General features: G+C 41.0%; 1 protein-coding gene across 2 annotated transcripts in view; it reads right to left on the bottom strand.

Annotated features, from left to right (window-relative positions):
* The window catches only part of NKD1 (NKD inhibitor of WNT signaling pathway 1), a 110,552-nt gene that overhangs the window by 28,219 nt on the left and 65,934 nt on the right, over window positions 1-16,399 (bottom strand). For both annotated transcript variants that reach the window (XM_040615524.1, XM_040615523.1), the window contains exon 4: window positions 12,581-12,638. In XM_040615524.1, coding sequence (XP_040471458.1) covers window positions 12,581-12,638 — 58 coding nt within the window. The remainder of the gene's footprint in view (window positions 1-12,580; window positions 12,639-16,399) is intronic.

Genomic DNA, 16,399 nt, shown 5'->3' with positions numbered 1-16,399 from the left:
AGATAATGATTCTAACCAACAAGTCACCACTAGGACACTGGGGAATTGCTAAACTGAAATTCACTCAAACGTTCAGGCAACATTTTCTCTCCTGAATAAAAAATAGTCAAACTCCCAGGTCTGTGCAACACCACCTCCCATAAAGCTTCAATTCCTTTTGTCAACACCGATAATTTGACATATTTAAGCAGAAGTATTTCCAAGCCTTGATACAGAATCACAGGTTTCTGTCTAGGTCTGGCATCTTTTTTTCAGCTGTTGGGTTGGGGGGGGGGGAGGAATTTTTTACTATCTCCTTATGAAAAAAAAAATTGTACTAAAGATGCAGACACAAAGGACAATACAGTCTCTCTGCTAGCTAGGGTGTAACTCATACATGCTTAAACACTAAACCTAGATTTCTCACACTCTCTCTGGAGTGAGTTTGCTGAAGGGAGGGAGTTTGCTGAATTTTGCCAGATTATGATTCCCTTTTCCAATTAGTTCCCCAACTGGCTGTATTTCATCAACAGCAACTGCCAGATTAAATGCCTTACTTGACCATCTTCACCCAACACACTTTGATGTTCAGTTCTCAAGCTTCAAAATACCTTTTGGATGAAGATCAGACAGCACTAAACAGAATCACTAATTAATTAAGCAAAGTTAAATTTTAAACACTGTTTGTTGTGTTAGCCAAAAGCCTGAACAGAACAGTCTTTTTTTTTCCCTTCCTCATCGGAGATCAAAGAAGATCATTTCTCCCTCCCCTCCCCTATCTTAAAAAAAAAGGGGGGGGACAGGGAAGGGGGGACAGGGAATGACACGGGGGAAGAATCTCCATAAGCTTTGGTCAGAATAGTTCAGGATGATACCTGTAGCAGCAAGATTTGTTTGATCAGTGAGCATATCAAAAGCCACATTAACAGAATGCAATCTGCTATAACTATCTGTGTCATTTAACATGGCTACGTACTTCTTAAGTGAAAACTGTTACTGTCATATGGACCACTTACTACTTTCCAACAGTATTATGTATCCCTGGAGCTCTGAATGGGCTTGCAAAGTGTTGAATTCTGTTGCTGAACAGTGACAGATGGGGACACCAACTGATCATTTGTGACTTAAAGCAAAAGAAGAAAGACCTCTCTTCTCTAAAGATGGCCATACACTGATTTTGGTTAGTAACTGGTAACAACTTTACTTTTTAAAAATTCCTTCTCACTGTAAGTTGCTGATATCTCTCTTCACATAGGATTTTCTATCTTAAATTTTGTCTCTGTTTTTTTTTCCCCCTGGGATGCACAAGGGAAGAAAAAGAAGAAAAAACCCCAGTGACTACATAAACCTTTATTCAAATGAAGGCTGAGTAGGTAATGTTATTAATAATGTAGGTTTTGATATCAACTTGCTCCCATCTAACTTAGATGTTCAGTAGGAAAAACTGTATTTCCACCACCTCTGCAGTGATAACGGGGCTGCTAAAGGTATCTGAACTGTAATACTCATTTCATCAGAATTGCTGCCCACAAGGAAGAATGTCACTCTGACCCTCACAAAGCTAGCCTTTTGTAGAGAGCAATGTTGTGGACCTGTACTGTAACACATTATTTTGGCTGTGATGAATCAGTTGCACATCTGACAATGCTCTTGTAGTTAATATTCAGTAGCAGGTTCACGGTTCTCATCCTCAGAGCTCTACACCTTACTCTGAGAGGTGGGGAAGGAAGGAAGTCTCTTCCTTTTCATATCTACACATGGGTGAGAAATGGTACTGGGGTGATACTTCACATACTGCAAAACATGCAGAGAAATAAAATTCATCAAGGCCTGACCCAACCACCTTATTTAAAGTCTAGAGAACACATAAGATCTCATCAGAAGAAATGATTCTCACTGAACAAATGCAGGTAACTGCTCACCGTTATAAGTATTGTACCGCCTAAAGACCACAACTAGAGATGGAAGTCCGCTGTGCTATGTAGTGCTCAAAATGCAGAAAAGGAGACAGGCTGGAGCATGCTGCTGGGAGAAGCCAGCCTTTCCTTTGCTCTAGAGAGCCCATGTGTTTTGCAACTCAAGATTCAGCTTCCCACTTTGAGCAACCCCTCTGGTGGAAACCCCTGCAATATCCTCCTAGACAGTATCACCGTGAACTTCGTTCATATGTAGCATCTTAACATCTGGGGGGCAATCACTACTTGCTCGTGGGGCCTGGGCAGCTGCCCCTGCAGAGGCACAGGTGGCCTGGGACAGGGCAGGTGGGTGGGTGCTCAGTGCAGCTCCCAGAGGGTCCTGTAGCGAGCACAGAGAGCAGTCCTCCCCTGAAGGCCAGTTTGCCAAGAATATCCTTCCACACCCAGATGGCTCCACGCTCTGCAAAGGCTCCATTAAAGTAACGAAACAAGGGTCTGCAGCACCACGCTTTAGCTTTATGTCTCCAAATCCTTAAGAGGGACTATAACTCCCTCCTAAACAAATCTTCTGCGCACAGAGTCCAGGGCTGCCTTGGCTCCCCTCGACCACTCCTCCACGGCACCGAGCCCTGCGCGCAGCCCCAGCTGCAAGGCACAGCAAAGCTCTCCGCTCCTCCAGAGCCCTGTGAAAATTCCTCGGGTAGCAGCTCTGTTACTTCTGGATATTTTGTTTTACAACTACTATTCCTTTCCACTCTTTTTGTTACCCTTATAGTTTTAAATCCTTTCTGGTACAAAGTTGGGCACTTTGTATAACATATTTTACTGGTGAAAGGACCTGGGTTGCTGGATTAGGTTTATAAAGCAAGAAAAGCCTGATTACTGGTATTTTTACTTTTTTGGTAGGCTGGGGGGTTGGGACTTTCCATCTAACAAGAGCAGCTGGACTCCGAGCTCTTTCAAGAGAGCAGAAATGTTGCTTCAGGTTCATTTCCACAACCCCATAGTGCTGCATTTATTATTTGCTTTTACTCACAAACTAGTTGTGGTTACAGAAAAAAACCCTCTTCCAAACAAATGACATTTTATCTTTTTCTCCACAGGAGAATAAGGTTGACTGCTACTTGTGCTTTGAGGTTTGGATATGATTGAGATGAAACATCTGTTAAGAAAAAAAAAAAGGGGGGGGGGGGGGGGGGGGACACGGACCTTTTTCTACTAAAAATATCATGCCTTTTTTTTTTTTTTTTCCACCAAACTTGAAACATGTGATGAAATTCAACTTTTAAAATATAACCCTGGAGCTACTTGAAACTATAAAAGTCTCCTCAGTATCTGAGGCAAGTCAGAATTTCCACTGTTCAAGCTGGGCTTTTATGAAGAGCAGACTTTAGAAAAAGCTGTAATCTGTCTAGGTAACAAAGGGCACTTGTTCTGCCTGGTGAGGTAAAACTTTGGGTTTCTGTAGCTACTGCAGCAGAAGTGGAGTTGAAGCACACAAAAGCACCCTGACTGATACACACTTTGAATTTGGAACAGCAACTGGCAAAAGCAATATGCTTTTCACTGAAATTGCCTCTCTAAGTCTGCATGTACATGCTTGTGTATTTGTAAGGTTCACTAGGATGACAGGTTGTTGTGTCTAAAATATCCAGCCCGAAGGTTCAGGTATCTACCTGGCTTTACATCGATCTAGCTGTCTATATGAAATGATGGCTTCTAAATTCAATCCCAGAAATGCAAGAACTATTTAACTCTGTCATAAACTACATCCTCACATGAGACACTCTGGGTCTTCTCCCTATGGGTAGGAGAGAAGGGCCCTACAGGAGGATGCACACGGGTTCTAAACAAAAGCTTATTGCAGAAAGCTACCAAAAACCCAGCAGAGAGCACTCTGAAATTCAGTTGCCTGGCTGTGTCAATGTCAAGTCAAACACAAGAGAACTGGCAACTTTAGGAATATTTCAGAGTTGCAGCAGGACATACTGCCTATTAAATGCAGTATTCAAGGTTTCTAAAAATGAATGTATTGTTTCCTGAAAAGGCGAGGGATTTGAAACAAATACATTGTCCTCTGAAATAGCAAGGGCCAAAACTTCTTTCAATTACAAGACTGCAAAACTGAAATAATTCCATGAACACCAGCATGAGAGTATTATCTGGCCCCAAATCTTTGCCTGGAAATACGCTCTAGTTTCATATGAGTTTAAAAAAAAAAAAAAATAAAAAAAAATGGAAGAAAGAAAGCAAAACGAAAAAGAGTAAAAAAGAGAGTCACAAGAGAGTCAGAGAAGAATGGCATTTTGACTTACTTTACAAAAACATGTTTAATAAAACCTCCATGAACTGTGGTCAAAGCTACAAGAAAAATAACTGGTAATAATCGTTGCTGGGAAATTAAAAGTAGAAAAGGACCTTTGTTCTTCAAGTAGAATAAATGAAACCACTGGTATTCATCATGTTTCCAGAGAGATTGTTTTCAAACTCCTGACTTGTTCCCATATTTCATTCTTTGTTCTTGGTGGTGGATGTCCTGGGGCAAAGTTCAAGTACATTTATCCTGCTGCACATGTACAGTAATGCAGCTTTACCTCTGTGCCATACACACTACATCAGCTGCCCTTCACAGGTATGTCCAAGTCCATCAGTTTGCCAAGGTGTATCTGATGGAAGTCCCTGCTTCCCAGATTAGCCACCACTGCAGAGGCAGGAGAGCAGGACGTGCAGATAGACACGGCTAGCTATAACCCAGCCAGCCCTGGGTGGAGGTAAGGGTTTGACAGGCGTAGCCACACAGGAGGCAGCTACTGCAGAGCTGTGCACCAGCCTGCATTCCTGTGCGATTGCTACCCAGCCTGAGCTAGATGAACAGCTCACCCAGATATGCCTACACACGCCACCAGTTCCTTCCTCTTCTGAATCACAATGTCGACAGCCCAAGGGAAACACCAATGACCAAGACCAGTTTGCTGAGTCCAGGTTACTGAGGCCCAGCCCTTTCAAACCTCATGCACAGAGCATGAGCCTCGTATCACTGGAACCCATTTCTCACACCTACCTCAGTCGCGCTACTGGCAGCTCCTCTTGAGCTTCACTCACCGATGCAAGCAACCAGCTGGGTGCCCACAGTCTGCTGCCTGAGCTCTGCCGTGATGCTCTGCTCACCTTCGGGATATGGAAGGCAAATACAAGAGCTCTCGCGCCTTTGATGAGATGTCCCTAAGCTACACCCTTTTTGCACTTTGATTCTGCTGCTTCCCACGTGCACGCTGATGGTGGGCTCTCACATGCTACGAGAAGCAACCTGAGAGATGTGCAGACAGAGGTTTTTCAACAGCTATACCCACAGGTGAATTTTGCCTGCTAGCAAACTAGTATACGACTACCCTAGAACTGAGAGTAAATGAATATTCTTATTGTTAATGGATTCTTTTTTAAATGAACATTCAGAAAGATCATTAGCTTCTCTGTGAAAGAAAGAAAAGTTGACAGTTTCAAGTAGAAAGGAAGAGTATTGAAAACCAGTATTATTATAAATACCAAGCAGGCATATATTATTTTGAAGCTTTCCATGTTTAAGGTGTTCACTGGGGATCACCTGCTTTTTTGAGATGCTAGTACACTTCCCTTTTCATTATTTTGGTTTTTTACTAAAATATTTTCTATACGTTACACACAATTATATTAATATTAACATTTGGCTTTCTTCAGCCACCATGAAGAAGAGAGACCACTTGCAAGTTTGGACGGTTTCCTTGTGTGCTACAGTTAAAAACCTATTCTCTGTCACATTGTAAGGGACAGACACGGGTGCAGGAAATCCTAGGCTCTGTTCTCAGCTTTGCTATCTTATCCCTGAACCAAACACACAACCTGCTTGTGTTCAGGAATAACAACTTTCCAGCAGTGCAGAATGATCTGAATACAGAGCTCAATGTGAAACTATTACTTACAGCAGGTATGATCTTCCCAGTCTAATGCAGAGGATTAATAACTCAGAACAAAACTCTCAAACCGTAGACAAAACACATCATCTATCAAAAACCGTTAGGCAGCACCAGCAGGAGCTGGTGGGTTGTCAGCTGAAGAGAGCGATACCCAACATGCAGGGAACAAGCACGGCACTGGTAGCAGAGCACACAGCCTCCGCACAGCAGCGGCTCAGTGTGAGGAGGAAAGCTTGCCCTCCAAGGTGACATAGCAGCCCACTTTTCACTGCCTTTCTGTGCTCTGCTTGCCAACATGGGTGGGAGCTGTTAGACACTGTAAAGGTCCATTTGGAGACACCTGGAGACCACTAACTCATTACACACAGGCCATGGACAACCATTGGATGGCAACAGTCTTTCATCACTACTGACCTGGCTGCACTTGAAACAGCAGCTCTAGAAGTAAAAGCTTCTGATCCAAATACCAACCCCCCTCAACTGGAACAGCTAATGTTAAGGAACACTTGTACAATTTTTATTTTTTTTAATATTTTTTTAAAGTGCCTTATGCCATAAGATTTTCCTCCCACTCATGGCAAACAGCCTACCTGCTTCTTATAATTTCCTGGATCTGTGCACGACCACAGGAAAACTTCTGCTAATCCTACCAGTCTCATGTTCTTTGGTGACTTTTATTCTGACTGCCAAACTAAGCAGTTTTCTCTTGGCACTCTCCACTGCTCCTTTTCTTCCCCCTCCACCCCATGTTCTTTGGTACTCCTTCCAATTCACAGTAACCAGCTTATCAGCTTCCAGCCTCAGCAGGGACTAGCTGTTTGTCAGATAATGGGTGGCTGGTGCCAGTGGGTCACCCTGAAGCTGAAGGTATTTTTCAGAGTTGTTTCATGTCATATTGAGTAGTAGGAAAGGGTAGAGCAGAAACCTCTTGGCAGCTGAAAAAATACAGCCAGTGAGCAAATGATCACCAGGCTGAGGTGATCACGTAGCATATATTCGTGCACACCAAATCTATGGTAAGTGCACAGGATTAGCAACAAGTCATTAAAATGCAGAGCTCCCATATAATGTCCCAGAAAGCTGACCACAACAGCACTTTTAAGGTAGAATTATTGGCACTCTGCAGTGTCAGCAATGAATAGGTATCTGGTTTAAGAACATGACAGAGAAGGGACCTTAATTTTCTGCAAAGCACCAAGCCTCCATCAGTAGTACTAGGTAGGTAATAACAATGGTGCTGAGATAAAGCACCTTTGCTCGTGAGCAAGATCCAATCTATATCTTTTCTATAAATACACTGGAATTTCATATACATAATAGAAAATTATTTCAGCTTTAGAAAATAAATGAAATAACCATCATAACTGAAGGCATTAACTAGAAAGGAGCATGCAGTTTGAAATAACTGCCTTTTATTAGCCATTCATAGCTCAGTCTAGCACAATACATGAATTTATTACAGCTAAGAGATGATCAAAGTATGGTAAAAAGTGTCTCACAGGCAAATAGGTTAGCTAAAACTAGTTAAAATGCTTGATCAATTTTTCCTTTGCTGACAATTTTCTAAACAATTCGGGCCCAAGCACCATACCTTGCCACTCCTCCTCTGAGTGGACAACCCAACAGATACTCTTTCAATTACTATTTGTAGAAACAACTCCAGGAACTAAAGCCTTCACTGAATTTTTCCCAAATGGAGAGACAGAGGAGAGGGAATTTTCTGGCAATGCATGAGCGCAGCCCTGCTGCAGGGCACTGTGGAGAAGGCACACTCCACCCCATGCCCTCCCTTGCAGCTGCAGCCCTAGCAAGGTGGAAGCATGGGTACGTCAGCAGCACCCATGTGGAAGCCAGTGTGATCTCTTTACTGGGAAGTCTGGGATGTGTACAGCAGGGGAAGCAGGATGGCCAGCACTGGGCATAAGATCAGCACCCTTAAACCACTAGTTCATTCCTTACTATTGGCTCCCTGTTTGCTTATCAGTTCTTAATAAAGTCAAAAATGACAACACAGCTCTGCATGGTGGAACTCAGTTAACCACACCTCTGCTCCCACTTGACCACAGATTCCGTGGATGCTGGGGAAGAAGAGATGAAGGACTGTCTGGACATACTAGTAACATCTTGAAAAACATATAATAATATTAAGAACATAATTAATTACTTTTCTGCTTTGCTGAATACAGCATGCCTTACTTGCAGGTTTAGAAATTCTATGTCTTGTAAGTGCGTGGAAAGTGCTACAAGTAGCTCTTTTACAGATCTCAGAATTTTTTTTCAGCAACAACATGTGCTTTGAACTCTGCTGGAGGGCTCTCTAGTATTTATGGGCAAGAAGATGACCTGAATAATTTTGTCCTTTCTGGTACCAGACAAGGCAACATCTTACATCTAGGGATTTGGATACATCTGGTTTGGAAAACATATCAAAAAAAGGGTTTGTTGATTCAGGTCAAGCTCTGTCACTACTTTCAGCAGGACTGTGGATATCATGTTCAGATAAGGCACCAGGAAGGCTTGGATCTTCTCCAGTCTTCTGTTGAGAGAATAATAATCAAGACATCACCCTCGCTTGACAAATGCAACAGGGAACAGATTCCTATCAGCATAAGAGGCAGTTCCTCTGACAGGTACAGGACTAGATTGATCTCACAGAGATGCAAGATTTCTGGTTAGTAGAAAAACTAGTCATACTTTTCAGAACAGTGACACGAGAAATCACATTATCACATAACTAACTAATAGGGGTGATAGGTTCGGTGCCTCCTGAGCTTAAAGACTTCACCTTGAACTCCAAAAGGCAGCTGAAGTAGACTGATAGCTATATCCCACTGGGCTCTAAAAAGCTTGTATTGAGACAAGAAGGAAATCGCCTTTTTTTCCACGATCAGTCTGTGTCAGAGGGAGACTTTCCTGCTTCTGGTTCAGATGTCACAAGCAGGGAGAAAACAGGCTGCTCTGAAAAAACCCCAAATGTTCAAGTGATACGATGGAGGAAACACAGTTCACTTCATAAAGACATGGAGTGGTTAAGGTATGAAAGCTCTCCTGGTCTGCAGGCTTCAGCTGTGAAAATTTCCCAAAAGGTCTGGGGAAAGGAGGTGAAAAAAGTTATGGAAAACAGGAGCAGGGCTCCTGAATGATTCCTTAAAAAGCTTACTTAAACGCCTTGAAGAGCAGAGAAAACTTGGATGTCATCACTGAATACACTAATAGCAGATATCTTTCTGAGTTACCTGCATGTCTCCACGATGGAAGAGTGACTTGCTGTTTGGTGCTACATTCAATTCCTGCCAGCCGCTTTAGCTTCTCCATCGAAATGAAATGAAAAGTATCTCCCAATGTCTGTGCTAGTTTTTGTGAATTTTTCCAGAGCCCCTCCAGTCATTCGGACCTACTATTCTATCTAGGGACAAGGAAGAGCAAACACAAGCAAGCTCTTTTATATTACACGTGAAGAGGGATGAAGCACATGCTTCCTGCGCAGATGCTAGACAAGAAAGTTGAAGCACAAGAAGTTTGTACACAGCCACAGCAGACTGCACAAGTACTCTTAAGTTTGATGAGTAGAAGTCTCTGAAATGCAGTGGGAAAGCACTACTAAACTTGGAATGGAAGTTGCAAATGAATCCACTACAGAACCCACATCCAACATGCCCAATTGTTGAGTTATTACTGAAAGAGGAAGAAGGGAAACAGAGTAATATAAGAAGAGACTGAGGGTTTTCATTGGTGTCTCTTATCTAAGGAAATCACGGAACATGTAAAATAATATCCAAAAAATTTCAGTTCAGTGTCTTGTCCCGAAGCAAAATCAAAGGCAGGTGCTGGATATAATAGACAATACTGGTCAAACTGTTTCTTTCTGCACAGCACTCGGTAAACAGAGTCGCCACTATTGAGTTCTAACCTCTTGTCATGCAGCAACATTGAGTCAACAATCCGCTCTCATGGCTTAATGCTTTTGATGTTTACTTTGTTCTTCCCATAGTTCAAAAGAAAGCACTAATGCACCAGTCCTCTTACCAAATACAATCTTAATCCCAGAATCCCGAGCCTTTTGCTGTTGGCCAGTTAAGTCTGTTAAGACGAAAGGATTTGATCAAGCTTTACATAACAACACAGAAGTTAAATCCAGCAAAGAGAGTTCTTTTTATCTGTACTGCTCAGACGGCTAAGAGGGGGAAAAAAGAAAGAGAGGGAGGAAAAAAAAAAGGCAATGAACTTGGCTATGTAAAACAAAATAAGGAATTCAATTATTTCTCTTATTGCCACTTTGTCTTTTCAGTGAGAGTCTTCTAAAGAACTCTGATTTATTCTCCAATAAAGTCTCTGAGTGTGAAGGCTGTAACTCTCCCCTAACCCAGAAGAACTCTGGCACCTGCTGTGCTTTTTTGCAAATCTGAGAAATGTTTCTTTTTCTTTTTTTCCCACCCCCACCATGCATTTATGAAGACAGAATATAGTTTATTGACTAGACACTTGCCTGGTACTTGGTAGAGTGGGGTTCAAGTCTTTGTTTTGCCATTCCTGTCCTTTGTGAGCTCAGCCCAACCAACCACATTTCAGCGCATTACAGCTCCCTGCCTCTGAAACTAGTTACCAGTAATGTTAATGTTACCACACATGCAGCATATATGTTACACCAGTACATAGGTAAAGATTGTGAAGTAGCCAAATAAAGGCAGAACAACTACTTCAGATGGAAAGAGTAGTATCTTTCCTGAATATTAATTGCATTTTCATACAGAATATTTCTATGCAGAAAAGAGCTATGACAGTGGCCATCTTGTACCACACAGAATTCCAGCTGTGCCCTAACAAAGGTCTCAAATCATGTTTCAGCTTCACTTTATTTGCTATATATTCACAATTTTATGCTAGTACTATCACAAACATGCAAAAATATTATGCCACTAAAACAAAAAGTGTGAAAGCAACCTACTTTAATACAAATGCTTCCAGGATCATCTGTTAATTATAAGACTTTTAATATCCCACTCCAGAATGAAGTGGCTAACGCTGTCCCCAGCATGGAAAACATAGCCTGGAGACCTGAGAGCAGAAGGGATGAGGACCAAGCCTTGGCAATCTGCACGCGTTTGCCTAAGCACTGGGTGGGAACAGTTACCTGCCTCCCAGCTGGAAAGATGCCACAGAACAGCTTTTCCCCAGTGGTAGCACACAGAGAAAGGACTTGCTCCTGGTATCTAAATCTTTTCTCAATACTCAGCTTCTTCATAAGAAAGAGACGCATCAGAAGTAATAATGTAAAATTGCTGAAAGACTGAAATTAAAGTAGCTTAAAAGGTTTTATACTCTAATAAAAACAATCTTGCTTCCGACTAGTTTGGAAATACTATATATTGGATATTAAGTTTGCTATGCAAGACAATTCTACACAACAAAGTAAGAAATTAGTAGCAAGGAAACGTAGAATGCGACACAGAAAAATGAAATTATTCACCTTGCTGACATCTCATATCCTGTGTTAAGTGGATTCTCCTATACTTCTGAAAACAAAAAACCCACCCTTTATTAGAGTTATGTCCTACTGTGAGCAGAAAGGAAAACTGTGGTGAAGTTAAATGCTGAAACACTTTTAACAAACACTGACAAGTACGAGTATCCTACAAGCACCAGCTGAAATTTAGCTCCTATGTTACAGGCACATATAAGGGAACATCCTTTGTACACTACCGGCATGATAGAAATATGGGATCCAAGAAACACAGTATATTAACACATTTCACACGTAGGGAACTGCAAGACAGACATTCTTAACACAGAGAATCTTTCAAGTTCTGTGTAGACAGAAATTCCTACCACCAAAAACAAATGACTGGATGATAAAAGGACAGAAATTTCCAAGTTAAACTTGACATGATTAATCATTCTAAATAAGTTGGGCACATTGTTTCCACTATCCTATAATATAAACCTAGCACACAGCACATGCAACCACTTTTTTTTATATACATATACATATATAAATATAAATATCCCAGACAGTTTCTATGTCTTATTTCCTTGTTTTTTTAAAAGAATGAGCAACAATGTCCTCAGATTAATCTCTTTCATTCATCAACCCCCACTTGCCCAACTGAAATTCAAGGTACCTCAGATGTATTCTCTGGCACGCAGGATACAGTGTCCATACTTAAGACCCGCAAAGGCCCTTCCCACTACAGTGATTCCATCTCCACTGCAAGGAGAAGCCTGATCATAGAGGAAGAGATGAGCCTTGGAAATATACTGTCTGAGGCAATAATTATTCCATTCATATTCAGGAGAAATGTATTGAGTAAGAGTCTCTGGTCTTTATCAGAAATTAATGCAGGAGTTTCTGTGTCTGGTTTGTGTAACAGAAAGGTGTGCAGCATACCATAAACCCCAATGCTAACATCTTCAGTGAATGCATTTACCACCTCTGCTGGGGCCAGTGATACTCACTACCACTACCAATGCCAAAATAGGTACCTAGGAAAAAATTGTGAGACCCTGAATTAAAACACTTGGTGCCTATGATACAACTGGGTGACTTCTTTTGATACAAGAACAGTGGTGGGAGATACAGAAATAATACCCTATTCCCATCTTAACAGTTTTGCCAGGCAAACTGTACATGAGTGTATCAAGAACTGCACTCTCATATATGCATTCTCACACTGAGCTGTTCACTGACATACTCCAATATCCCTTAATATTAACCAAGAAATTTTGTTCTTTAAATACCTTCTAGATGAAAGTGTTCATCACCAATAGTGTCTCTGTAGCCTTCCCCAGATAAATCCTGTTTAAAAAAAAAATTAGAAATTAATGACAAATATACTATACACAAAGTGTTGAGGTGTTAAGAATATGTATTTATTATCACCAGGATTAATTTAAAATACTAATAAGAGCACAGAAGTTGTTTTCCAGGAAAGAAGTCATTAACTTTATTAGTGGTAGTCACTGCATTTGGTGCTATTTTACAATGTTCTGGACGTACTTTCAGACAAAAATTTAATGGAGATGAATAGATTGTACAGGAGGAAGAAAAAAAGAAGTTCATATTCAAATCCTTTGACAAAGTAGATTAATATTCAGCATTTCAACATTCTGTCAATCAAGCAAGATAAAAATACTCCAAATGGAAACGATAAAGCAGAAATAAGCCCTTCAGTACCTACAGAGGAATGTTAACACTTGGTTCCACCAACAAACAGAAAACTTTCATATGCCAGAGGTCACCCAAGAAAAGCAGATACGACAATCTGAAGAGCTGCCTGATCCTTCAGTCCCAAAATTAATGAAATTTTGCCAGTCCCACTATGTCTAGAGCAACACAGAAGCAGATGCTATAGATATGCAGATGATCTTATCTCAGACCCAAAAAAACATTTCTTTAATGGTGCTGAAGTAGTAATAAAGGGCATCAGTGTGGGATTTGAAGCTAATCCCACTTACAAAGACCCTGAAGAGCATTCTTACTCTCTTATTAGCAGACTCTTCCAGCTCCGGCCCCCCACCCCAGCTAAACCATAAGCAATGACAGCTATCCTCATGTTTTGCCATCTCCCATTTATTCTGAAGGCTCTAGCATCACCATAATGTCGCTGACTTTACATTATATTCTCTGGCTCCCCAGCTTCTCCACAAACACTCTCTGCAACTGAAAAATAATTACGATAATAAGGAAGGATACGGTCCCAAAAAGGTGGCATGCTGCACTCGTGGCCACTTCAACTTCACCTGCAAAAACATAGCAGGAACACAGAGCCTGCACTCTCAGCTTCAGTCTGGGAACTGGAAATTGCCAGCACAGAGCCTTTTGTACAAGGTAAGAATAAGGGAATAACCTGTGAAAATTAATGTCTGGTTGTATTCATTAGCTTTATTGTTAAGCAATTTTATCATGATAAAAGCGGTTCACCTCTTCTTGAAAAAGCTGACAGAGTTTCTTTCTGCCTTCCACATGCCCAGATGTTATTCTTTGAGATTAGTTATCAAAAAGTAACTAAGCCACAAAAGCATACCTTAGGAACTCTTCAGTATCAATTTCTGCAACAGCATTTTAAAAATCAGATTTTACAAACACTACTGGATAGCTACCCCAGAGACCCCGAAAATATTGTTCTGTCCATGAACATATACCCTGAAATAAAGTCAGAATTCATGGGCCAAATGGCTCTGAGAAATGCTGGCAACCTGGCCGGAATGCTAGGATTCTGCACAGCACAATGTTGCTATAAAAGCTGTCATTCCAGATTTAGCTTTCCAAGAAGCAAATCACAAAAACTGCATTGTTTCCTTGAGGTTTTGTTCCAGTAAAAAAAAGTTCTCTTTTTTTGAGTATGTGCTGATTAATATCAATCATTACCTTAAAAATTATGGAAGAAATGGACAGTGAAGGAAAAGAAGCCATTAAATATTGGCATAACTTATCATATTTCTGCAAGAAAATGGTCTTTCCAGGGCCTTGTAAAAGTTAGTATACTTTTGTTTGATCAAATTCCTCCATATCATCATTTTCCATGAAGCTCTGTGAGTACACCTCTGACTGCTCTTGTAGATAATGAGATACATAGAAGTGACTGTGCTCTCTCCCACAATGTTAAATATTTAATAACTGGTTTGGGGGGTGTGCGTGTGTTTGTTTTTAAACTAATCTCAGAATTCCCATTTCCTACTGCTTTCTTGGAAAAAAAGTATATTTTCTGTTAACCTGACCAGCAAATATGCAATGAGTAGGTACGATCTTACTTGTGATGTAACTCTGAGGAGAGTACTATCTAGCTGGTAGCCTTCATCTCTTAAAATTTTAGCAAAGCAAGCAGTGCATCTGGGTATCAAATGTTGCCTGTTAAAATGATGTCATTAATCTCATCCTCTACAAAACCCACAAGTCATTAATTTTTATGATTTTTCAAAAGACGTCACTTAAAAATGAACATAACATTTCTTGATGTAAAATGCACTATCAAGTAACTCAACAGAAAAGTGGAAGACAAGTGTAAAACAGCAGAGTGAAGCATTAATATTCATTAAGTTAGCGTCCTTATTTTCTCACTTTTAATCATTACATGGGTCTTAAGTAAATATGTTTTATATTCTAGTCTAGTTTCACTCCTTCTCTAGCTCCTAGTTATTTAAGTTAAAGTAGTAACTTAATGCAAGCAAATTTCCAGTAAGTGTTTCTGCCTTAAACCAAATTATTATAAATTACCAAATTCTTCAAAAGTGTTTTTATGATGTTGAACCCTAATGTAACTGTTGAATAGCACAGAAACTGACAATCCATCCTGGAACTGATGAGAGTATCATTTGAACATTTTAGTGACACATATAAGCAGAATTCCACAGCTCTCATTCCAATGTGTTCCTCTGTGTGTCTAAGATTATGACATGTATTATCTTTGATAGACAGATATGTATCTGTGAACAGCATGGGCAACTCTAAGATTTTTTTTTTTTTTTTTGGGGGGGGGGGGGGGGGCGGGGAAGGAAAAAACGAACTCCATCATTCATCTTATTATCATTAACTCTGACAAAAATCCTGCAGAGAGTTACCTGAATATTTTTAGTACCACTGAGACAGACATCACAACCTGGCTAAATACCAAAATGCACCTGTTTGAGAAAAGGGTTCTGGACAGTGTATGCAAACTCACACTCAAAGAAAAGTACAAGAGCGGAGCAAGCACCAGAGAAAACAATTCTTACTGCAGCTCATACCGTATAATGGAGTATTCTCACAGTAACCTGTACAAATTGCCTTAATGTGAATAAAATAGTGCATCTACCCCCAGCGACCCAAGTTCAGCCAATGGATGAGAGCTCAAGAAAAGGGCCAATGTGTAAGACACAGCTTACAGCTCAAGAAATTCTAGTGAGAAGCAAACACCGTAGAGCCAGGTAGGAATATCTGACACTGGGGAGAAGCGTGTTCGAGCACAAAGGAAGTGCAGGCCCCAGGGGATGAAATAACCAGCAGCGGCAATGCCGTTCAGCCGGGCTCTGCGGCCTGGGCCTCCCCGCGCAGCTGCGGGAGCCCGGCCTGTGGCAGGAGCCGTGTCCGAGAGCAAAAGCAACAACATTTAGGTCATAGGTAGTTGTATATCACTGTCCTGACACGATGTTTTAAATCACAACACTGCAGTTTCAGACTGGAACACTGAGTCACGAAACAACCGAAACCAGATGTACCCTGTGAAATACTATATAAACGAGGTCAGCGAGCACTTGAAAGAATAAAGCAAAGAAACATTTACGGAGAAGGATTATTCCAGCATACTATTTCTATAGGTGGCTAAACAGGAACCCATCTACTGTAAGCGTCTCTACCTCACTGGGAGTCTCCCAGAGAAATAAATTGGCCTCCATTAGTTACCAACACAAATCACACAAATGACTAAGATTCAGGCTCAAACATCTACTTCAAAACTCTGAACAGCTGGCGGCCTGGCCTGGGTAGAAAGGACCCTGTGTCCCATATATCCCGTTCTGATAGGTGCTGCCGTACCCAGCTCAGATTTAAGAGGATGGGGGTGGAGAGAAGAGTTAATTACT

The sequence above is a fragment of the Falco naumanni genome, chromosome 15, assembly GCF_017639655.2.
Source record: "Falco naumanni isolate bFalNau1 chromosome 15, bFalNau1.pat, whole genome shotgun sequence".
Taxonomy (NCBI): Eukaryota; Metazoa; Chordata; class Aves; order Falconiformes; family Falconidae; genus Falco; species Falco naumanni.
Note: the sequence above shows the minus strand (reverse complement) of the source record. Positions and strands in the feature narration are given on the sequence as shown.